Here is a 23,873-nt window from a genome sequence, read left to right as displayed (position 1 = left end):
TCACTTCCGTCAGAGAATGTTATTCCCCAAGGTTTACCAAGCCAGTTGACTGGTGTGAGGCTTCTGTGGAAGGTGATTTGGCTAAGACGTGTGTACTCCTCAAACAGTTTGATGGTTTCTTCTCTCAATTGTTCAGACAGAGGTTTGTCCCACGTGTTTCGGGTCAGAGTTTTGCCTCCAGCTTCTTGAAACGCCTTTCTGACAAGAATGGCACCCTTTTGTTTGGCAGGTGTGACGAGGCCTATTGGGTCATACAGGCTAGCTACTTGGCTTAGCAGTTCTCTTCTCGTCAGTGGGTTTGGAGTTTTCCCTCTCACCTCTTCTTCAAGGAGATTTTGTCCGACTCTCATCTTCTTTTTCCTCTTTGAGAAATTGATTGAAGTCATAAGGTACAGTTTGTCCTCTTCAACAAGGTATCCAACTCCAAGGGCTTTATTGTCTCCTTTCCTTATCTGGTTTGGGAGAATAAGTACGGTGCCTGACACCGCTCCTTGTTCTCCTGGTACGATCTCCTGCCTCCCACTTTGGCCTGACCGGACCCAGGGTTTGAGGAAAAATCCGCCTGTCCTCAGGATCTCTTCAACTCCTTTGGTGTCCTTGTCCAGCTTTTGTAAGTCATTATGGGAAGTCAGGATGTCATCGACATAGGCATCCTCTTCAAGGATCCTACGTTCCTCCTCCAGGTGAGCGAACATGGGCAGTTTTGCTGTCTCTCTCATGGCCAGTTGTGCAATGCTGGTCGATCGCCAATGTTGACTCTGGTGATGGCATACTCTTCAATCTCTTCCTCCTCAGTGTTTCTCCAGAGAAATCTGTGGAGATGCATCTCCAGGTTTTCTAACCACACCGAGTTGTACATCTTCCTGATGTCGCCAAGAGCAGCATGGACACCTCTTCTGAACCTGAGTAGTACTGCTCGGATGGGATTGAGAACATCAGGCCCTTTCAGCAGCAGGTCATTCATGCTGACCCCTTTAAACTTCTGGCTGCTGTTCCATACCAGTCGCACAGGTGTTGTGACAGAGTGTGGGTTTGGCGCCACCAAGTGGCTGACATACCATACTGGTCCTTTCCAGCTGGCGATCATCTCTTTGGTGAGTTTCTTTGCTGCTCTTCTCTCCACCATTTCATGCACTTGAGCTGTGTATGCCATTTTCCACTCTGGCTCTTTCTTGAGTTGTTTTTCTGTTCTTAACCTGTTGGGTCTAGGGGGCAGCATTTGCACGTCTGGATAAAAAAAATGTACCCGATTTAATCTGGTTACTAATCCTACCCAGTAACTAGAATATGCATATACTTATTATATATACTTATTATATATATGGTATTGTCTCTATGGTTATAATGCAGTTATACACAGTATTGTCTCTGGTTGTAATGGAGTTATGTTATGTATTGTATATATGTTTATAATGAAGGTATACATAGTATTGTCTCTATGGTTATAACGATATGGTGTTATATATGGTATTGTCTCTATGGTTAGAATATAGGGTGATAGTTATGGTGGCTATGAAACGGCCCTATGGTTAGAAGTAGTGTACAATACTGTAAAGGCATTTGGGGTGCTGGCATGGTCGAATTGAAATGAAAGTCATCTCTCTTTTTGGCTCTGAGACTGCCAGTCTCAAGGGAAGTGAGCAACACTCATGACCAATTACGAAGAAGACAGTTCCATTAAAATGTAAATGTAGGAGCCAAACAAAGCTGAATTTGATCGTTATTCTCCATTCACCAAAGAGCCACAGGGGGGTGTTGGGGGGGTAACTCTGAGAGGACACACAGGGGGTGTTGGGGGGGTATCTCTGAGAGGACACGGGGGTGTTATCTCTGAGAGGACACGGGGGGGGTGTTGGGGGGGTATCTCTGAGAGGACAGGGGGGTGTTGGGGGGGTATCTCTGAGAGGACACGGGGGGGGTGTTGGGGGGGTATCTCTGAGAGGACACAGGGGGTGTTTGGGGTATCGCTGAGAGGACACAGAGGTTTTGGGGGGTTATCTCTGAGAGGACACGGGGGGGGTGTTGGGGGGGTATCTCTGAGAGGACAGGGGGGTGTTGGGGGGGTATCTCTGAGAGGACACGGGGGGGGTGTTGGGGGGGTATCTCTGAGAGGACACAGGGGTGTTGGGGGTATCTCTGAGAGGACACACAGGGGGTGTTTGGGGTATCGCTGAGAGGACACAGAGGTGTTGGGGGGTATCTCTGAGAGGACACGGGGGGGTGTTGGGGGGGTATCTCTGAGAGGACAGGGGGGTGTTGGGGGGGTATCTCTGAGAGGACACGGGGGGGGTGTTGGGGGGGTATGTCTGAGAGGACAGGGGGGTGTTGGGGGGTATCGCTGAGAGGACACAGAGGGGGTGTTGGGGGGGTATCGCTGAGAGGACAGGGGGGTGTTGAGGGGTATCGCTGAGAGGACAGGGGGGTGTTAGGGGGGTATCGCTGAGAGGACAGGGGGGTGTTAGGGGGGTATCTCTGAGAGGACACAGAGGGGGTGTTGGGGGGTATCTCTGAGAGGACAGGGGGGGTGTTGGGGGGGTATCTCTGAGAGGACACAGAGGGGGTGTTGGGGGGGTATCTCTGAGAGGACACATGGATGTAAAAAAGTGTTGTTCTCAGAAGAGTATGAAAACTGCAGGCTGAGTGTCAGACCTCAGACCTCAGTCTTCTAACACAGACAGGTGGAATGGGTTTCAATCATTGTTCTTCTCAGTGCAGTAGGAGCTTTCTCAAAGTAATAGGAGCTTTCGCTCAGTGTTATAGTAGTGTACTCTCAGTGTTATAGTAGTGTACTCTCAGTGTTATAGTAGTGTACTCTCAGTGTTATAGTAGTGTACTCTCAGTGTAATAGTAGTGTACTCTCAGTGTAATAGTAGTGTACTCTCAGTGTAATAGTAGTGTACTCTCAGTGTTATAGTAGTGTACTCTCAGTGTTATAGTAGTAACTGGAGCTTTCTCAAAATAATAGGAGCTTTCTCTCAATGTAATTGAAGCACTATTTCAGTGTTATAGGAGCTTTCTCTCAATGTAATAGGAGATTTCTCTCAGTGTTATAGGAGTTTTCTCTCAATGTAATAGGAGATTTCTCTCAGTGTAATAGGAGCTTTCTCTCAGTGTAATAGGAGCTTTACTCAGTGTAATAGGAGATTTCTCTCAGTGTAATAGGAGCTTTCTCTCAGTGTTATAGGAGCTTTCTCTCAGTGTAATAGGAGCTTTCTCTCAGTGTAATAGGAGCTTTCTCTCAGTGTAATAGGAGCTTTCTCTCAGTGTAATAGGAGCTTTCTCTCAGTGTTATAGGAGCCTTCTCTCAGTGTTATAGGAGCTTTCTCTCAGTGTAATAGGAGCTTTCTCTCAGTGTTATAGGAGCTTTCTCTCAGTGTAATAGGAGCTTTCTCTCAGTGATATAGGAGCTTTCTCTCAGTGTAATAGGAGATTTCTCTCAGTGTAATAGGAGCTTTCTCTCAGTGTAATAGGAGCTTTCTCTCAGTGTTATAGGAGCTTTCTCTCAGTGATATAGGAGCTTTCTCTCAGTGTAATAGGAGCTTTCTCTCAGTGTAATAGGAGCTTTCTCTCAGTGTAATAGGAGCTTTCTCTCAGTGTTATAGGAGCCTTCTCTCAGTGTTATAGGAGCTTTTAAAAAGGGTTATCACAGACAGTGTTGACTGGATTGTCTAAAGGAAGTGACACCCCAGTACACAGTAAGAGGTACTGTCAATTCTCTCTGATTAGCTAGTTGCTTTTAAATAAAGGGTCTCCATTTTGATCCTCGCACTGTATTCAGTAACATAAACATAAAAGATGGAGAACTTTTCAGTGGTTAGTGGTCATTATGCAGTTATCACCTCCCTGTGTCTCTACCTCTTCCCTTCCTGATATCTGATTGGTTCGAAAATGTCCTGCCTCTCTGATTGGTGTGTTTCAGGTGGAGTTGTCAGACAGTACGGCCCACACCATAACGGATGCGTACGCAGGGAAGGAGTACATCATCCAGGTGGCGGCTAAGGACATGGAGATCGGCACCTGGAGTGACTGGAGCGTCGCGGTGCACGCCACACCCTGGATGGATGAACCCAAACAGATCACCTCCACCACTGAGCAGGAGCCCCTCCTCGGTACCTACCCAACGCTAACCCTAACCCTACCTCTACCCTAACCCCTGACCCTAACCCCTATCCCCTGACCCCTAACCCTACCTCTACCCTAACCCCTGACCCTACCTCTACCCTAACCCCTGACCCCTAACCCCTGACCCATAACCCTACCCCTAACCTAACCCCTAACCCCTAACCCTACCTCTACCCTACCTCTACCCTAACACCTGACCCCTAACCCTACCTCTACCCTAACCCCTAACCCCTAACCCTACCTCTACCCTAACCCCTAACCCTACCTCTACCCTAACCCCTAACCCCTAACCCTACCTCTACCCTAACCCCTGACCCCTAATCCTACCTCTACCCTAACCCCTGACCCCTAACCCCTGACCCCTAACCCTACCTCTACCCTAACCCCTAACCCTACCTTTACCCTACCTCTACCCTAACCCCTAACTCTACCCTAACCCCTGACCCCTAACCCTACCTCTACCCTAACCCCTAACCCCTAATCCTACCTCTACCCTAACGCTAACCCTAAGTGCAGTACATTTGACAGGTGCAGACAGAGACAGGTGAAGAGAGAGACAGGTGCAGAGAGAGACAGGTGCAGAGAGAGACAGGTACGGAGAGAGAGACAGGTACAGAGAGAGAGAGACAGGTACGGAGAGAGACAGGTGCAGAGAGAAACAGGTGCAGAGAGAGACAGGTGCAGAGAGAGACAGGTACGGAGAGAGACAGGTACGGAGAGAGACAGGTATGGAGAGAAACAGGTGCAGAGAGAAACAGGTGCAGAGAGAGACGGGTGCGGAGAGAGAGACAGGTACGGAGAGAAACAGGTGCAGAGAGAGACAGGTACGGAGAGAAACAGGTACGGAGAGAAACAGGTGCAGACTCCATTCCAAAGTGTCGTCTATATCAGCTGCACTGACCAATTTATAGTAGCTATTTCTGCGAAAAAAATGCCATGCTATTGTTTGAGGAGAGCTCCTAACAACAAAAAACTTTTTCCAACACAATAGGTTTCATAAATTCACCTCTGAAGGTGAAATGTGTAATTACATTCTGAAAGCTTGCTCTGATTTATCATCCAAAGGGTCCCAGAGATAACATGAAGTGTCATTTTGTTAGATAAAATCATTTTTCATATCCTAATAAGGTACATATAGCATGCACGTTCGATTTTGTATTTCCACACGTTCAATTTGCAAAGAAAGGAATCTGTGAAAATCGAACTCTCAGCGTTGTTTCAACCAGTCAAATCACATTTGTATCTATCCCTCAGAGATCCTAGAAGGTAAAAAGATTCCACTATTTCATTAGGGATGTAGTATATCCTATAGGACATCACATTTGGTCAGAGAGTGACGCCTTCATGGCACGCCGATGACGCGGGCGGCCATCACAACTATAACTTTGTAAAATGAGCACCAATCGGGTCAAACAAAGCTAGCTAGATAGCCAATGAGCTGGGCTTTACGGGAGTATCGGAAACCATGTATATCTCGTGAAATGTTGTTACTAGCCTTGTACGACCGCATGGCTTTTCATTTTGGACAAAAATGATAAGGCTATTCAGAGTTATGAAGTTATGAAAACTGGTTGTTTTGCAAATGTTGAACTTATAATATGGCTACTAATACTGGAAAAGCTAAATCAAAGTCCAAGTATACAGATTTGACGGTATTCTTGCAGAAAAATGGAATATGAATGCGGCTGTCTTTTTCACGATTTGCCCAAATGTACCTTGGTGACTTCACACTAAAAGTCTTGAGGATCAGTCATACTCCAAGTCATCCATCTGAAATGTTGCACATACACTGCTGCCATCTTGTGGACACTATCGGAATTACAACCAGAGTGATGGCTATAACAGTGACCTTTCTCTTCCATTTCGAAGATGGCGATAAGAAAACACTGGTTGGTTTTTTCTTTGTATTTTCTTCTACCAGATCTATTTTGTTATATTCTCCTACATTCAATTTGCATTTCCACAAACTTCAAAGTGTTTCCTTTCAAATAGTACCAAGAATATGCATATCCTTGCTTCAGGGCCTGAGCTACAGGCAGTTAGATTTGGGTATGTCGTTTAGGCGAAAATTGAAAAAAATGGGGGCTACTGGGTTGATTCTAATGGGATTTTGATATACTGTAAGAATGGAGATCCAGCTCAGTTCTCTACTGCTCCCTGCTGGACATCCGATGTACTGCAACTACTTCCTTACACACACACACGTACAAGCACACACAAACACACACACTGTTCACATATATAACACCAGTCAAAAGTTTGGACACACCAACTCATTCAAGGGTTTTTCTTTATTTTTACTATTTCCTACATTTGTAGAATAATAGTGAAGACATCAAAACTATGAAAGAACACATGGAATGTTGTAGTAACCAAAAAAGTGTTAAACAAATCAAAATATATTTTATATTTGAGATTATTTTATTTGTTTATTTGTTTATTTTACCTTTCTCATTTCACCTTTCTCACCAAGTTCTCATTTACAACTGCGACAAAAACAACAACACAGAGTTCCACATGGGATAAACAAACGTACAGTCAATAACACAATAGAAAAATCAATGTACAATGTGTGCAAATGGAGTAAGGAGGAAAGGCAATAAATAGGCCAATAGTAGGGAAGTAATTACAATTTAGCAAATTAACACTGGAGTGATAGATGTGCAGATGAAGTTGTTCAAGTATCTCAGTGTAGCTGGCTGCATCTCAGTGTAGCTGGCTGCGTCTCAGTGTAGCTGGCTGCGTCTCAGTGTAGCTGGCTGCGTCTCAGTGTAGCTGGCTGCATCTCAGTGTAGCTGGCTGCATCTCAGTGTAGCTGGCTGTGTCTCAGTGTAGCTGGCTGTATCTCAGTGTAGCTGGTTGCATCTCAGTGTAGCTGGCTGTATCTCAATGTAACTGGCTGCATCTCAGTGTAGCTGGTTGCATCTCAGTGTAGCTGGTTGCATCTCAATGTAACTGGCTGCATCTCAGTGTAGCTGGCTGCGCCTCAGTGTAGCTGGCTGTATCTCAGTGTAGCTGGCTGCAACTCTGTGTAGCTGGCTGCATCTCAGTGTAGCTGGCTCTATCTCAGTGTAGCTGGCTGCATCTCAGTGTAGCTGGCTGCATCTCAGTGTAGCTGGCTGCATCTCAGTGTAGGTGGCTGCATCTCAGTGTAGCTTGCTGCATCTCAGTGTAGCTTGTTGCATCTCAGTGTAGCTGGCTGTATCTCAGTGTAGCTTGGGGATAGAAGATAGTCCTGTAGCCGTTCTGTTAGCTATTTAGCAGTCTCTTATGGCTTGGGGATAGAAGCTGTTCAGGAGTTTATTGGGGTCACATTGATGCAGAAGCAGAGAGAACAGTCCATGGCTTGGGTGGCTGGAGACTTTAACGATTTTCCAGTTCTTCCTTTCACACTGCCTGATATAGAGGTCCTGGATGTCAGGGAGCTCGGCCCAGTGATGTACTGGGCTGTCGCCCCCTGGCGGGGCGGCCATACCAAGCAATGATTCAGCCAGTCAAAATGCTCTCAATGGTGCAGCTGTAGAACTTTTTGATGATTTGAGGGCCCACGCCAAATATTTTCATCTTACTGATTGGGAAGAGGCACTGTTGCGGCTTTTTCACAGCTGTGCGCGTGTGAGTGGACTCTGATTTGGACTCTGAGTGACTTTAGGCTCTCAACTGGCTCCACTGATGCCTACCTGATAAACAACCAACCAACCAACCAATCAAAAGACAGCACCTTCCCCCTCAAGTAGACACCAAGACGGCCCTCAAGGAACTTCATCAAAATATCCCTTTTAAACATCTTTCCATGAATTCTGGTATTTTCCAAAAATCGAATCCAATTGTATTTGTCACATGCGCCGAATGTGACAGGCTTACTTACAAACCCTTAACCAACAATGCAGTTTTAAGACAATAAGTTACGTTTTAAGAAAGTATTTACTAAAATAAACTGAAGTAAAAAAATGTAATAAAAAAGAAGAAAATAGACAAATAAAAAATAATTAAAGAGCAGCAGTAAAATAACAATAGTGAGGCTATATACAGGGTATTACGGTACAGAGTCAATGTGGAGGCTATATACAGGGTATTACGGTACAGAGTCAATGTGGAGGCTATATACAGGGTATTACGGTACAGAGTCAATGTGGAGGCTATATACAGGGTATTACGGTACAGAGTCAATGTGGAGGCTATATACAGGGGGTACTGGTACAGAGACAATGTGGAGGCTATATACAGGGGGTACCGGTACAGAGTCAATGTGGAGGCTATATACAGGGGGTACCGGTACAGAGTTAATGTGGAGACTATATACAGGGGGTACCGGTACAGAGACAATGTGGAGGCTATATACAGGGTATTACGGTACAGAGTCAATGTGGAGGCTATATACAGGGTATTACGGTACAGAGTCAATGTGGAGGCTATATACAGGGTATTACGGTACAGAGTCAATGTGGAGGCTATATACAGGGTATTACGGTACAGAGTCAATGTGGAGGCTATATACAGGGGGTACCGGTACAGAGTCAATGTGGAGGCTATATACAGGGGGTACCGGTACAGAGTCAATGTGGAGGCTATATACGGGGGTACCGGTACAGACTCAATGTGGAGGCTATATACAGGGGGTACCGGTACAGAGTCAATGTGGAGGCTATATACAGGGGGTACCGGTACAGAGTCAATGTGGAGGCTATATACAGGGGGTACCGGTACAGAGTCAATGTGGAGGCTATATACAGGGGGTACCGGTACAGAGTCAATGTGGAGGCTATATACAGGGGGTACCGGTACAGAGTCAATGTGGAGGCTATATACAGCGGGTACCGGTACAGAGTCAATGTGGAGGCTATATACAGGGGGTACCGGTACAGAGTCAATGTGGAGGCTATATACAGGGGGTACCGATACAGAGTCAATGTGGAGGCTATATACAGGGGGTACCGGTACAGAGTCAATGTGGAGGCTATATACAGGGGGTACCGGTACAGAGTCAATGTGGAGGCTATATACAGGGGGTACCGGTACAGAGTCAATGTGGGGGCTATATACAGGGGGTACCGGTACAGAGTCAATGTGGGGGCTATATACAGGGGGTACCGGTACAGAGTCAATGTGGGGGGCTATATACAGGGGGTACCGGTACAGAGTCAATGTGGAGGCTATATACAGGGGGTACCGGTACAGAGTCAATGTGGAGGCTATATACAGGGGGTACCGGTACAGAGTCAATGTGGAGGCTATATACAGGGGGTACCGGTACAGAGTCAATGTGGAGGCTATATACAGGGGGTACCGGTACAGAGTCAATGTGGAGGCTATATACAGGGGGTACCGGTACAGAGTCAATGTGGAGGCTATATACAGGTATTACGGTACAGAGTCAATGTGGAGGCTCTATACAGGGTGTTACGGTACAGAGTCAATGTGGAGGCTCTATACAGGGTGTTACGGTACAGAGTCAATGTGGAGGCTATATACAGGGTATTACGGTACAGAGTCAATGTGGAGGCTATATACAGGGGGTACCGGTACAGAGTCAATGTGGAGGCTATATACAGGGGGTACCGGTACAGAGTCAATGTGGAGGCTATATACAGGGGGTACCGGTACAGAGTCAATGTGGAGGCTATATACAGGGGGTACCGGTACAGAGTCAATGTGGAGGCTATATACAGGGGGTACCGGTACAGAGTCAATGTGGAGGCTATATACAGGGTATTACGGTACAGAGTCAATGTGGAGGCTATATACAGGGTATTACGGTACAGAGTCAATGTGGAGGCTATATACAGGGTATTACGGTACAGAGTCAATGTGGAGGCTATATACAGGGTATTACCGGTACAGAGTCAATGTGGAGGCTATATACAGGGGGTACCGGTACAGAGTCAATGTGGAGGCTATATACAGGGGGTACCGGTACAGAGTCAATGTGGAGGCTATATACAGGGGGTACCGGTACAGAGTCAATGTGGAGGCTATATACAGGGGTACCGGTACAGAGTCAATGTGGAGGCTATATACAGGGGGTACCGGTACAGAGTCAATGTGGAGGCTATATACAGGGGGTACCGGTACAGAGTCAATGTGGAGGCTATATACAGGGGGTACCGGTACAGAGTCAATGTGGAGGCTATATACAGGGGGTACCGGTACAGAGTCAATGTGGAGGCTATATACAGGGGGTACCGGTACAGAGTCAATGTGGAGGCTATATACAGGGGGTACCGGTACAGAGTCAATGTGGAGGCTATATACAGGGGGTACCGGTACAGAGTCAATGTGGAGGCTATATACAGGGGGTACCGGTACAGAGTCAATGTGGAGGCTATATACAGGGGGTACCGGTACAGAGTCAATGTGGAGGCTATATACAGGGGGTACCGGTACAGAGTCAATGTGGAGGCTATATACAGGGGGTACCGGTACAGAGTCAATGTGGAGGCTATATACAGGGGGTACCGGTACAGAGTCAATGTGGAGGCTATATACAGGGGGTACCGGTACAGAGTCAATGTGGAGGCTATATACAGGGGGTACCGGTACAGAGTCAATGTGGAGGCTATATACAGGGGGTACCGGTACAGAGTCAATGTGGAGGCTATATACAGGGGGTACCGGTACAGAGTCAATGTGGAGGCTATATACAGGGGGTACCGGTACAGAGTCAATGTGGAGGCTATATACAGGGTATTACGGTACAGAGTCAATGTGGAGGCTCTATACAGGGTGTTACGGTACAGAGTCAATGTGGTGGCTATATACAGGGTATTACGGTACAGAGTCAATGTGGAGGCTATATACAGGGGGTACCGGTACAGAGTCAATGTGGAGGCTATATACAGGGGGTACCAGTACAGAGTCAATGTGGAGGCTATATACAGGGGGTACCAGTACAGAGTCAATGTGGAGGCTATATACAGGGGGTACCGGTACAGAGTCAATGTGGAGGCTATATACAGGGGTACCGGTACAGAGTCAATGTGGAGGCTATATACAGGGTATTACGGTACAGAGTCAATGTGGAGGCTATATACAGGGTATTACGGTACAGAGTCAATGTGGAGGCTATATACAGGGTATTACGGTACAGAGTCAATGTGGAGGCTATATACAGGGTATTACGGTACAGAGTCAATGTGGAGGCTATATACAGGGGGTACCGGTACAGAGTCAATGTGGAGGCTATATACAGGGGGTACCGGTACAGAGTCAATGTGGAGGCTATATACAGGGGGTACCGGTACAGAGTCAATGTGGAGGCTATATACAGGGGGTACCGGTACAGAGTCAATGTGGAGGCTATATACAGGGGGTACCGGTACAGAGTCAATGTGGAGGCTATATACAGGGGGTACCGGTACAGAGTCAATGTGGAGGCTATATACAGGGGGTACCGGTACAGAGTCAATGTGGAGGCTATATACAGGGGGGTACCGGTACAGAGTCAATGTGGAGGCTATATACAGGGGGTACCGGTACAGAGTCAATGTGGAGGCTATATACAGGGGGTACCGGTACAGAGTCAATGTGGAGGCTATATACAGGGGGTACCGGTACAGAGTCAATGTGGAGGCTATATACAGGGGGTACCGGTACAGAGTCAATGTGGGGGTACCGGTACAGAGTCAATGTGGAGACTATATACAGGGGGTACCGGTACAGAGTCAATGTGGAGGCTATATACAGGGGTTACCGGTACAGAGTCAATGTGGAGGCTATATACAGGGGGTACCAGTACAGAGTCAATGTGGAGGCTATATACAGGGGGTACCGGTACAGAGTCAATGTGGAGGCTATATACAGGGGGTACCGGTACAGAGTCAATGTGGAGGCTATATACAGGGGGTACCGGTACAGAGTCAATGTGGAGGCTATATACAGGGGGTACCGGTACAGAGTCAATGTGGAGGCTATATACAGGGGGTGCCGGTACAGAGTCAATGTGGAGGCTATATACAGGGGGTGCCGGTACAGAGTCAATGTGGAGGCTATATACAGGGGGTACCGGTACAGAGTCAATGTGGAGGCTATATACAGGGGGTACCGGTACAGAGTCAATGTGGAGGCTATATACAGGGGGTACCGGTACAGAGACAATGTGCGGGGGCATCGGTTAGTCGATGTAATTGAGGTAATATGTACATGTAGGTAGAGGTGAAATGACTATGCATAGATAATAAACAGAGAGTAGCAGCAGCTTAAAATGAGACAGGGCAATCTCCACAAAGGCAAAAAGGCAATTTTTGAACAATGGATGAGCTTTTCTTGGTAATCTACTGGAGAATCATTTAGGGTTCAAGTAAAACTGTTGAATAAGTGAAGCCTTTAGAGAGAGGTTAACCTGTCTGGGAACCTGGGACGTTTGCGTCCCACCCTAGTCAACAGCCAGTGGAATCGCGTCGCGCGAAATACAAATACCTCATAAATACTATAACTTCAATTTCTCAAACATATGACTATTTTCCACCATTTTATAGATACACCTCTCCTGAATCGAACCACGTTGTCCGATTTCAAAAAGGCTTTACAGCAAAAGCAAAACATTAGATTATGTTAGGAGAGTACCCTGCCAAAAAAAATCACACCGACATTTTCAAAGCAACTAGCATGCATCACAAATACCCAAAACACAGCTAAATGCAGCACTAACCTTTGACAATCTTCATCAGATGACACTCCTAGGACATCATGTTACACAATACATGCATTTTTTGTTCGATAAAGTTCATATTTATATATAGAAACAGCTTTTTACATCGGGGCGTGACGTTCAGAAAATATTTTCCCTCAAATGCTTCCGGTGAATCAGAGCTACAATTTACAAAATTACTATTCGAAAACATTGTTAAAATGTAATATTGTCATTCAAAGAATTATAGATTTAAAAATAACTTTACTGGGAAATCACACTTTGCAATAAACGAGGTGCTATGCTCAGAAAAATAGGCTAGGCGATACAGGTTAGCGCCATCTTGGAACCATCTAAAATCAAATATACTATTTGAAATATTCCCTTACTGTCACGGCTTTCTTCGTCGGAGGACGATATAGCGAAATCGTCGTCCGAAAAGGTGGACCAATATGCAGCAGAGTTGGCGTTCATTTTCTTAATTTATTAACGAACGTTGAACACGAGAAAAAAACAAGAAAACAATAATGACAGTTTTGCTCACAAAAAACACGCAATGCAAAAACAATCTCCCACAAATACAAGACAAACACACCCAACTAAATATAGGACTTCCAATCAAAGGCAACACCAAACAGCTGCCTTCAATTGGAAGTCCACCCCAATTAACTCAACATAGAAACACACTCACTAGACTACACATAGAAATACATAAACATAGACCATAACTCAAAACCCGGAAATAATAAATCAAACACCCTCCTAACTAACACACCACCCCGAACCACATAAAACAAATACCCTCTGCCACGTCCTGACCAAACTACAATAACAATTAACCCTTATACTGGCCAGGACGTGACACTTACCTTTGATTATCTTCATCAAAAGGCACTTCCAGAAATCCCAGGTCCACAACAAATGTAGTTTTGTTAAAAAAAGTTAATAATTTATGTCCCAATAGCTCCTTCTTGTTAGCGCGTTCCGAAGGCTACTCAAAATGTACGAGGCGCGCGGGACTTGTCGTCACGAATGTGCAAAAAATATATATTTACGTTCGTTCAAACATGTCAAACGTTGTATAACATAAATCTTTAGGGCCTTTTTCAATCAGAGCTTCAATAATATTCAAGGCGGACGATTGCATTGTCTTACTAAACGTTTCGGAACGAAAGGGTACCCACGAGCGCCCGCGTCATAATAGTAATGGCCCTCCCTCTATGACCAACTTTCCAGGCCTCTCGTTCGGTCAGTTTTTACCGGAGAAGACTCAAACCACTTTGTAAAGACTGTTGACATCTAGTGGAAGCCTTAGGAAGTGCTCAATGTATCCTAACTCACGGTGTGTTTCATAGGCAAAGTGTTCAAAGTGATTCCACAAATCAGATTTCAATTTCCTGTTAGGATTTGTCTCAGGGTTTTGACTGCCATATGAGTTCTGTTATACTCACAGACATCATTCAAACAGTTTTAGAAACTTTAGAGTGTTTTCTATCCAAATCTACTAATTATATGCATATTCTAGTTACTGGGCAGGAGTAGTAACCAGATTAAATTGGGTACGTTTTTTTATCCGGCTGTGCTAATACTGCCCCCTAGCCCCAACAGGTTAATGTGTGTGATAATGTGTAATAATGTGTGTATTGATGTGTGTATTGATGTGTGTGATAATGTGTGTGATAATGTGTGTATTGATGTGTGTGATAATGTGTGATTATGTGTGATAATGTGTGTATTAATGTGTGTGATAATGTGTGTGATAATGTGTGAATTAATGTGTGTGATAATGTGTGTATTCATGTGTGTGATAATGTGTGTATTAATGTGTGTATTGATGTGTGTGATAATGTGTGTATTAATGTGTGTATTGATGTGTGTGATAATGTGTATTAATGTGTGTATTAATGTGTGTGATAATGTGTATTAATGTGTGTATTAATGTGTGTGATAATGTGTGATAATGTGTGTGATAATGTGTATTAATGTGTGTGATAATGTGTGATAAGTGTGTGTATTGATGTGTGTGATAATGTGTGATAATGTGTGTCATAATGAAAACAGGACAGTATCACCACGTGACCATATCCTTTCCTGTACCTCTATTGGCACGAATATGACATCACTACAAACTGACTTCCTGTTGGAGGAACTGTGTTATTGATTGTTCCCGATTCATTCAGTCTCAGTTTATGAAGATATGAATGAGTGAATGTTCATCCATCCTGCTAGTAACATATTGACAGGTGTATTGTGACTAGTGAGAAGTCAGCCAGGAAAAAAGAAAGGGAATTCATATGAGCACCACAAAGCCTACATGCTGTCCCGAGATGTTATATTACTGTAAACATTTCCCTCTACTTCTAACAACATGTAGACGGGTTAGGATTCTCGAACAGCCGACAGCGTTCTCTTAGAGTAGGGGCTATAACACAATAACGTGATGGACTGCATACATGGTAAATACTGTACCGCATTGCTTCAACACTAACACGTGTTCTGACATGTACTGGCAGCCTTCTGCCGTCCTCTGATTGGACCTGTGTGATCTCTGCTCTTTTTATTGGTTGTGTCTGTAACTTGCTGTGTCTTATTGGCTGTGTTCCAGACACCACCCCTTCCCCAGCCCCTCCCTCAGCAGAGCCCCACAGGGCGGGCGTCCCAGTGGATGGTGCTTCCTCAACCCTCCTCTCACCCCTCCTCTGGTACTCCTGCTATCTGCTGCTAGGGGCTCTAATCTGGTGAGTATACATCCTAACTAATATACATTACACTGCTGCCTGCTGCCAGGGGCTCTAACGCTGGCCCTCGTGTGGTGAAACCAAAACACTTATCATGCGTGTTACGAGATTACTGTGAACCAAACAGAACAGGAGGAAGAGGAGAAGAGAGTAGAGAGTAGAGAGCGGAAAGATTAGAGAAGAGAGAGAGGAGCAATAGCAACAGGAGAGGAGATAGTATAGAGGAGAGAGGAGATAGGAGAGAGGGGAGAGGAGATAGTAGAGAGGAGAGAGGAGATAGGAGAGAGGGGAGAGGAGATAGGAGAGAGGGGAGAGGAGATAGTAGAGAGGAGAGAGGAGATAGTAGAGAGGAGAGAGGAGATAGGAGAGAGGGGAGAGGAGATAGTAGAGAGGAGAGAGGAGATAGGAGAGAGGGGAGAGGAGATAGGAGAGAGGGGAGAGGAGATAGTAGAGAGGAGAGAGGAGATAGTAGAGAGGAGAGAGGAGATAGGAGAGAGGGGAGAGGAGATAGTAGAGAGGAGAGAGGAGATAGGAGAGAGGGGAGAGGAGATAGTAGAGAGGAGATAGGAGAGAGGGGAGAGGAGATAGTAGAGAGGAGATAGTAGAGAGGAGAGAGGAGATAGGAGAGAGGAGATAGGAGATAGTAGAGAGGAGAGAGGAGATCGTAGAGAGGAGATAGTAGAGAGGAGAGAGGAGAGAGGAGATAGGAGATAGGAGATAGGAGAGAGGAGAGAGGAGAGAGGAGAGAGGAGATAGTAGAGAGGATAGGGGAGAGAGGAAAGAGGAGAGGAGCTAGGAGAGAGGAGATAGTAAGAGGAGGAGAGAGGGAGAGGAGATAGTAGAGAGAAGAGAGGAGATAGTAGAGAGGAGAGAGGAGAGAGGAGATAGTAGAGAGTAGATAGTAGAGAGGAGACAGGAGAGAGGAGAGAGGAGATAGTAGAGAGGAGATAGTAGAGAGGAGAGAGGAGATAGTAGAGATTAGAGAGTAGAGAGGAGAGAAGAGATAGTAGAGAGGAGAGAGGAGATAGTAGAGAGGAGAGAGGAGAGAGTAAAGAGGAGAGATGAGGAGTATAGAGGAGAGAGTAGAGAGGAGAGAGGAGATAGTAGAGAGGAGAGAGGAGATAGTAGAGAGGAGAGGGGAGATAGTAGAGAGGAGAGAGGAGATAGTAGAGAGGAGAGAGGAGATAGTAGAGAGGAGAGGAGAGAGGGTAAAGAGGAGAGAGGAGAGAGGAGATAGTAGAGAGGAGAGAGGAGATAGTAGAGAGGAGAGAGGAGATAGTAGAGAGGAGAGAGGAGAGGGTAAAGAGGAGAGAGGAGAGAGGAGATAGTAGAGAGGAGATAGTAGAGAGGAGATAGTAGAGAGGAGATAGTAGAGAGGAGAGAGGAGATAGTAGAGAGGAGATAGTAGAGAGGAGAGAGGAGATAGTAGAGAGTAGAGAGGAGAGAGGAGATAGTAGAGAGGAGAGAGGAGATAGTAGAGAGGAGAGGGGAGATAGTAGAGAGGAGAGGGGAGATAGTAGAGAGGAGAGAGGAGATAGTAGAGAGGAGAGAGGAGATAGTAGAGAGGAGAGAGGAGAGAGTAAAGAGGAGAGATGAGGAGTATAGAGGAGAGAGTAGAGAGGAGAGAGGAGATAGTAGAGAGGAGAGAGGAGATGGTAGAGAGGAGAGGGGAGATAGTAGAGAGGAGAGGGGAGATAGTAGAGAGGAGAGAGGAGATAGTAGAGAGGAGAGAGGAGATAGTAGAGAGGAGAGGAGAGAGGGTAAAGAGGAGAGAGGAGAGAGGAGATAGTAGAGAGGAGAGAGGAGATAGTAGAGAGGAGAGAGGAGAGGGTAAAGAGGAGAGAGGAGAGAGGAGATAGTAGAGAGGAGATAGTAGAGAGGAGATAGTAGAGAGGAGAGAGGAGATAGGAGAGGGTAAAGAGGAGAGATGAGGAGTAGAGAGGAGAGAGGAGAGAGGAGATAGTAGAGAGGAGAGAGGAGATAGTAGAGAAGAGAGAGGAGAGAGGAGATAGGAGAGAGGAGATAGGAGAGAGGAGATAGTAGAGGGGAGCGAGTAAAGAGGAGAGAGGAGATAGTAGAGAGGAGACAGGAGAGAGGAGAGGGTAAAGGGGAGAGATGAGGAGTATAGAGGAGAGAGGAGATAGTAGAGAGGAGATAGTAGAGAGGAGAGAGGAGAGAGGAGATAGTAGAGAGGAGAGAGGAGATAGTAGAGAGGAGAGATGAGGAGTATAGAGGAGAGAGGAGATAGTAAAGAGGAGAGATGTGGAGTATAGAGGAGAGAGTAGAGAGGAGAGAGGAGAGGGTAAAAAGGAGAGAGGAGGAGTATAGAGGAGAGAGGAGAGGGTAAAGAGGAGAGATGAGGAGTATAGAGGAGAGAGTAGGGCCTCTGTCTGCCAGTGCAGACATCCTGTCCCTGACTTTATCCATGCAGCCAAATAGGCCGGATGTGACAAACTTTGTCAGTCTTTATACACAGTCACACCAGTAGTTGATAACAATAGTCTTTATACACATTCAGTACATACGTTGTTTATATCAGCAGTCCTTCCTCATTATTATGAAGCAGTTCTTGATGAGTCACCCATTTTAAAACAGGAACAGATGCAATATGTGATTGTATATCTGGTGCATACAGGTAGATTACTGATGTCTAAGGTCGATTCTGACCTATCTGGTGCTTACAGGTAGATTACTGATGTCTGAGGTCGATTCTGACCTGAAACACCACTGTTAGTTTGAATCCAAACTTTTTTTCAAGAGACGCTGAAATGATTTTGTTGTGTATGCTGTTCCTCAGTTTCTAACTCTGTTTGTTCTCTCTCTCTCTCTCTCTCTCTGTCTCTCTCTCTCTCTGTCTCTCTCTCTCTCTCGCTCTCTCTCTCTCTCTCTCTCTCTCTCTCTCTCTCTCTCTCTGTCTCTCTCTCTCTCTCTCTCTCTCTGTCTCTCTCTCTCTCTGTCGCTCTCTCTCTCTCCATCTCTCTCTCTGTCTCTCTCTCTCTCTGTCTCTCTCTCTCTCTGTCTCTCTCTCTCTCTGTCTCTCTCTGTCTCTCTCTCTCTCTGTCTCTCTCTCTCTCTGTCTCTCTCTCTCTCTGTCTCTCTCTCTCTCTGTCTCTCTCTCTCTCTGTCGCTCTCTCTCTCCGTCTCTCTCTCTCTCTGTCGCTCTCTCTCTCCATCTCTCTCTTTCTCTGCTCTCTGTCTCTCCATCTCTCTCTGTCTCTCTCTCTGTCTCTCTCTCTCTCTGTCTCTCTCTCTCTCTGTCTCTCTCTCTCTCTGTCGCTCTCTCTCTCTCCATCTCTCTCTCTCTCTCTCTCTGTCTCTCGGTCTCTCTGTCGCTCTCTCTCTCCATCTCTCTCTTTCTCTCTCTCTCTTTCTCTCTCTTTCTCAGATGTGATTAATTCCTGTGGAAGAAATTAAGGAGTATTCTATTTCTCTGCACATGTTAATGGACATCCTACATTGATCATTTAATTCAAGTTTCACACAACGTTAAGTAGAAAATAAAGAGAGATTATGAAGTCAAAGTTAAAAAGATACAAAAAAAAAAAAACAACATCTACTCCAACAACAACAACAACAACAGCAGCAACAACAACAACAATAAGAGAAACAACAACAACAACAACAACAACAACAACAATAAGAGAAACAACAACAACAACAACAATAATAAGAGAAACAACAACAACAACAACAACAATAAGAGAAACAACAACAACAACAACAACAACAACAACAATAAGAGAAACAACAACAACAACAACAATAATAAGAGAAACAACAACAACAACAACAACAACAATAAGAGAAACAACAACAACAACAACAACAACAACAACAACAATAATAATAAGAGAAACAACAACAGGTACTAACAGACAGCAAAGCTACAGAGCTACACAGATACAGATCTCATTGATTGATTGATTACCACGGACTCCAACACAGAAACAGGACTGTCTCCAGCTTTGTGGATCTGCGACTGATGAGACTTCTGCTGGGCAGCACAACAGACTGATTTCATTCTCCATCTTTTATTTTGGTTTTAATTGATTTTGTAAACAATTGTATTCGTTATCCAGTGATATTTGAGACACTTGTAAAGATCCCAAGATCCTTTCTTTGACATACAGCTAACTCGTCATGCCAAAGACTTGTCTTGGAGAAGTTTTCCCACAATCCTTTGCTTCCTGAAGCCTGTGCCTGTGTAGAAAGGATGGAACCCGGAGTATTTGGTAACTCCAGGAATCTGCATCTGACCGACCGACAAGAAATTTTCACAACAAAACAGAGAACTAACTAACAGTTTGGAGAAAATCCTGAATAAGCCTTCTTTACCTGTTAATGGTTTGTTTTGCACTCAGCAATCACCAAGAGAGTTTAGCTGTAAAAACACTATGGATTGGGGTTTTTTCTATTGAGGAAATACAGTAGAGATCCATATTTTGGGACCTCAGAGCTCTCACACAAGGCTCCATACATTAGGCCGTCAGTCCTCCAGAGGAATAACGCTCTGTGTAAAACACATGAGGTTACCTTTGACATGAAATACCCATTTAATATCACAATTATTATTGTTGTGCTCTGTCATATAACACCAGTCCAAAGTTTGGACACCTACTCATTCAAGGGTTTTTCTTTATTTTCACTGTTTTCTACATTGTAGAATAATAGTGAAGACATCAGAACTATAAAATAACACATATGGAATCATGTAGTAACCAAAAAAGTGTTAAACAAATCTAAATATACAGTGCCTACGGAAAGAATTCAGACCCCATAATTTTTCCACATTTTGTTGCGTTACAGCTATTTTCTAAAATGAATGAAATAAATAAAAATCCTCAGCAATCTACAAACAATACCCAATAAATAAAAAGCAAAAACAAGTTTTTAGAAATGTTTGCACATTTATTAAATATAAAAAACATAATAATTACATTTACATAAGTATTCAGACCCTTTGCTATGAGATTTGAAATTGAGCTCAGGTGCATCCTGTTTCCATTGATCATCCTTGAGATGTTTCTACAACTTGATTGGAGTCCACTTGTACTAAATTGAATTAATTGGACATGATTTGGAAAGGTACACACCTGTCTATATAAGGTCCTACAGTTGACAGTGCATGTCAGAGCAAAAACCAAGCCATGAGGTTGAAGGAATTGTCCGTAGAGCTCCGAGACAGCATTGTGTCAAGGCACAGATCTGGGGAAGGGTACCAAAACATTTATGCAGCATTGAAGGTCCCCAAGAACACAGTGGCCTCCATCAGTGTTTAATGGAAGAAGTTTGGAACCACCAAGACTCTTCCTAGAGCTGGCCGCCTGGCCAAACAGCAATCGGGGAGAAGGGCATTGGTCAGGGAGGTGACCAAGAACCTGATGGTCACTCTGACAGAGTTCCTCTGTGGGGATGGGACAACCTTCCAGAAGGACAACCATCTCTGCAGAACCACCAATCAGGCCTTTATGGTAGATTGGCCAGACAGAAGCCACTCCTCAGTAAAAGGCACATGACAGCCTGGTTGGAGTTTGCCAAAAGGCACCTAAAGGACTCTCAGACCATGAGAAACAAGATTCTCTGGCCTGATGAAACCAATATTGATCTCTTTGGCCTGAATGCAAAGCGTCACGTCTGGAGGAAACCTGGCACCATCCCTACAGTGAAGCATGGTGGTGGCAGCATCATGCTGTGGGGATGTTTTTCAGCGGCAGGGACTGGGAGACTAGTCAGGATTTGAGGCAAAGCTGAACGGAGCAAAGTACAGAGATCCTTGATGAAAACCTGCTCCAGATCTCTCAGGACCTACGACTGGGGCGAAGGTTCACCTTCCAACAGGGCAACGACCCTAAGCACACAGCCAAGACAACGCAGGAGTGGCTTTAGGACAAGTCTCTGAATGTCCTTGAGTGGCCCAGCCAGAGCCCGGACTTGAACCCGATTGAATATCTCTGGAGAGACCTGAAAATAGCTTTGCAGCGATGCTCCCCATCCAACCTGACAGAGCTTGAGAGGATCTGCAGAGAAGAATGGGAGAAACTCCCCAAATACAGGTGTGCCAAGCTTATAGTGTCATACCCAAGAAGACTCAAGGTTCTAATCACTGCCAAATGTGTTTCAACAAAGTACTGAGTAAAGGGTCTGAATTCTTATATAAATGTAATATTTCATTATTATTTTTTTAGAAATTAGAAAGCATTTCTTAATGTTAAAACCTGTTTTTGCTTTGCCATAATGGGGTAATGTGTGTGAGGATTAAAAAAAACATACATTATAGAATAAGACTCTAACGTAACAAAATGTGGAAATATTAAAGCGGTCTGAATACTTTCCAAAGCCACTGTATTTTAGATTTGAGATACTTCACGTAAATTCTTCAAAATAGCCACTCTTTGCCTTGATGACAGCTTTGCACACTCTTGGCATTCTCTCAACCAGCTTCACCTGGAATGATTTTCCAACTGTCTTGAAGTAGTTCCCACATATGCTTAGCACTTGTTGGCTGCTTTTCCTTCACTCTGCGGTCCAACTCATCCCAAACCATCTCAATTGGGTTGGAATTGGGTGATTGTGGAGGCCATGTCATCTGATGCAGCACTCCATCACTCTCCTTCTTGGTCAAATAGCCCTTACACAGCCAGGAGGTGTGTTGGGTCATTGTCCTGTCGAAACAATTTTTTTTAGTCCCAGTAAGCGCAAACCAGATGGGATGGCGTATTGCTGCAGAATGCTGTGACAGACATGCTGGTTAAGTGTGCCTTGAATTCTAAATAAATCACTGACAGTGTCACCAGCAAAGCACCCCCACAGCATCACACCTCCTCTTCCATGCTTCACTGTGGTAACCACACATGCAGAGATCATCCGTTCACCCAAAATCTCAAATTTGGACTCATCAGACCAAAGGACAGATTTCTACCGGTCTAATGTCCATTTCCCGTGTTTCTTGGCTCAATCAATTCTCTTCTTCTTATTGGTGTCCTTTAGTAGTGGTTTCTTTGCAGCAATTTGACCCTGAAGACCTGATTCAAGCAGTCTCCTCTGAACAGTGAGATGCTGAGATGTGTCTGTTACTTGAACTCTGTGAAGCATTTTTTTGGGCTGCAATTTCTGAGTCTGGTAACTGTAATGAGCCTATTATCTGCAGCATAGGTAACTCTGGGTCTTCCTTTCCTGTGGCGGTCCTCATGAGAACCAGTTTCATCATAGCGCTTGATTGTTTTTGCGACTGCACTTGAAGAAACTTTTCAAAGTTCTTGAAATGTTCCGCATTCACTAACCTTAATTTCTTAAAGTAATGATGGACTGTCGTTTCTCTTTGCTTATTTGAGCTGTTCTTGCCATAATATGGACTTGGTCTTTTACCAAACAGGGCTATCTTCTGTACACCACCCCTACCTTGTCACAGCACAACTGATTGGCTCAAACACATTAAGAAGGAAAGAAATTCCACAAATTAACTTTTAACAAGGCACACCTGTTACTTAAAATACATTCCAGGTGGCTACTTTGAATAATCTCAAATATAAAATATATTTTGATTTGTTTAACACTTACTTTTTAACTACATGATTCCATATGTGTTATTTCATAGTTTTGATGTCTTCACTATTATTCTACAATCTAGAAAATAGTAAACATAAAGAAAAAACCTTGAATGTCGAAACCTTTGACTGGTTCTGTATGTGTTTATAGTATTTTGGGGCTCTATTCTAAAGCTGAAGCATTATAGATTTTGCGATAGAAATTTAAAGGTAATTTCCAATTGAGCCGACATATATTAATGCAGTCTCTGCTAAAGTGGGAACATTGCCTTTAAATGTCAAATCAGGCTGTATATAGAATAGAGCCCCAAGTATTTTTTTATTTTCTTTCAGACATTCAGAATGGCTTAATTCTCCATGATCATATTTTGTAAAAACTATGATATGTATCTTTAAAATGAAAAAAACATTTATTATTTAATAATGTATGTACTAGCTTTAGATTCTTGTAACCTGTACCTGGGTTCTTTTTATAGATATATATACAATGAGAGGTTGTTCATTAAATGTGACCATTTCACAATGAGTAGCATCTCTGTCATTTATTTCTGATCGTAACTGCATAACACATTCCCATACTGTGCAACATGTCAGCATATGGCCATAACAGTGATGTTTGTTCATTACAAAAGCTATCCCGCTCTATGATTAGACAGGCAGAGAAAGGAGGCCCCTCCAGATGCCGATGGGAGACCTTGTGTAAAGGAATGGAGCTGAAGTTCCTTTTCCAAAAGGAGATTTCGTTAACAGCTGTTTGAGCTAATGTCAAAATTCTCCCTCTGTATTTTCAGTCAGACAGAGGGAAGAAGCCGCTCCAGGTGCTGTTGGGAGCTGAATTTCACT

General features: G+C 44.4%; 1 protein-coding gene across 1 annotated transcript in view; it reads left to right on the top strand.

Moving 5' to 3' along the window:
- cntfr (ciliary neurotrophic factor receptor) overlaps positions 1-23,556 on the top strand; it is a 461,919-nt gene extending 438,363 nt beyond the window's left edge. Inside the window, exons 7-9 of the mRNA XM_045692705.2 lie at positions 3,920-4,109; positions 15,354-15,486; positions 18,872-23,556. Of these exons, the coding sequence (XP_045548661.2) occupies positions 3,920-4,109; positions 15,354-15,486; position 18,872 (324 nt within the window). The 3' untranslated portion in view covers positions 18,873-23,556. The remainder of the gene's footprint in view (positions 1-3,919; positions 4,110-15,353; positions 15,487-18,871) is intronic.
- Positions 23,557-23,873: the final 317 nt, after the last annotated feature.

This window comes from Salmo salar, chromosome 13 (genome assembly GCF_965601325.2).
Source record: "Salmo salar chromosome 13, fSalSal1, whole genome shotgun sequence".
NCBI classification, from domain to species: Eukaryota; Metazoa; Chordata; class Actinopteri; order Salmoniformes; family Salmonidae; genus Salmo; species Salmo salar.
The sequence above is the reverse complement of the archived record's forward strand: the minus strand, read 5'-3'. Positions and strand labels throughout refer to the sequence as shown.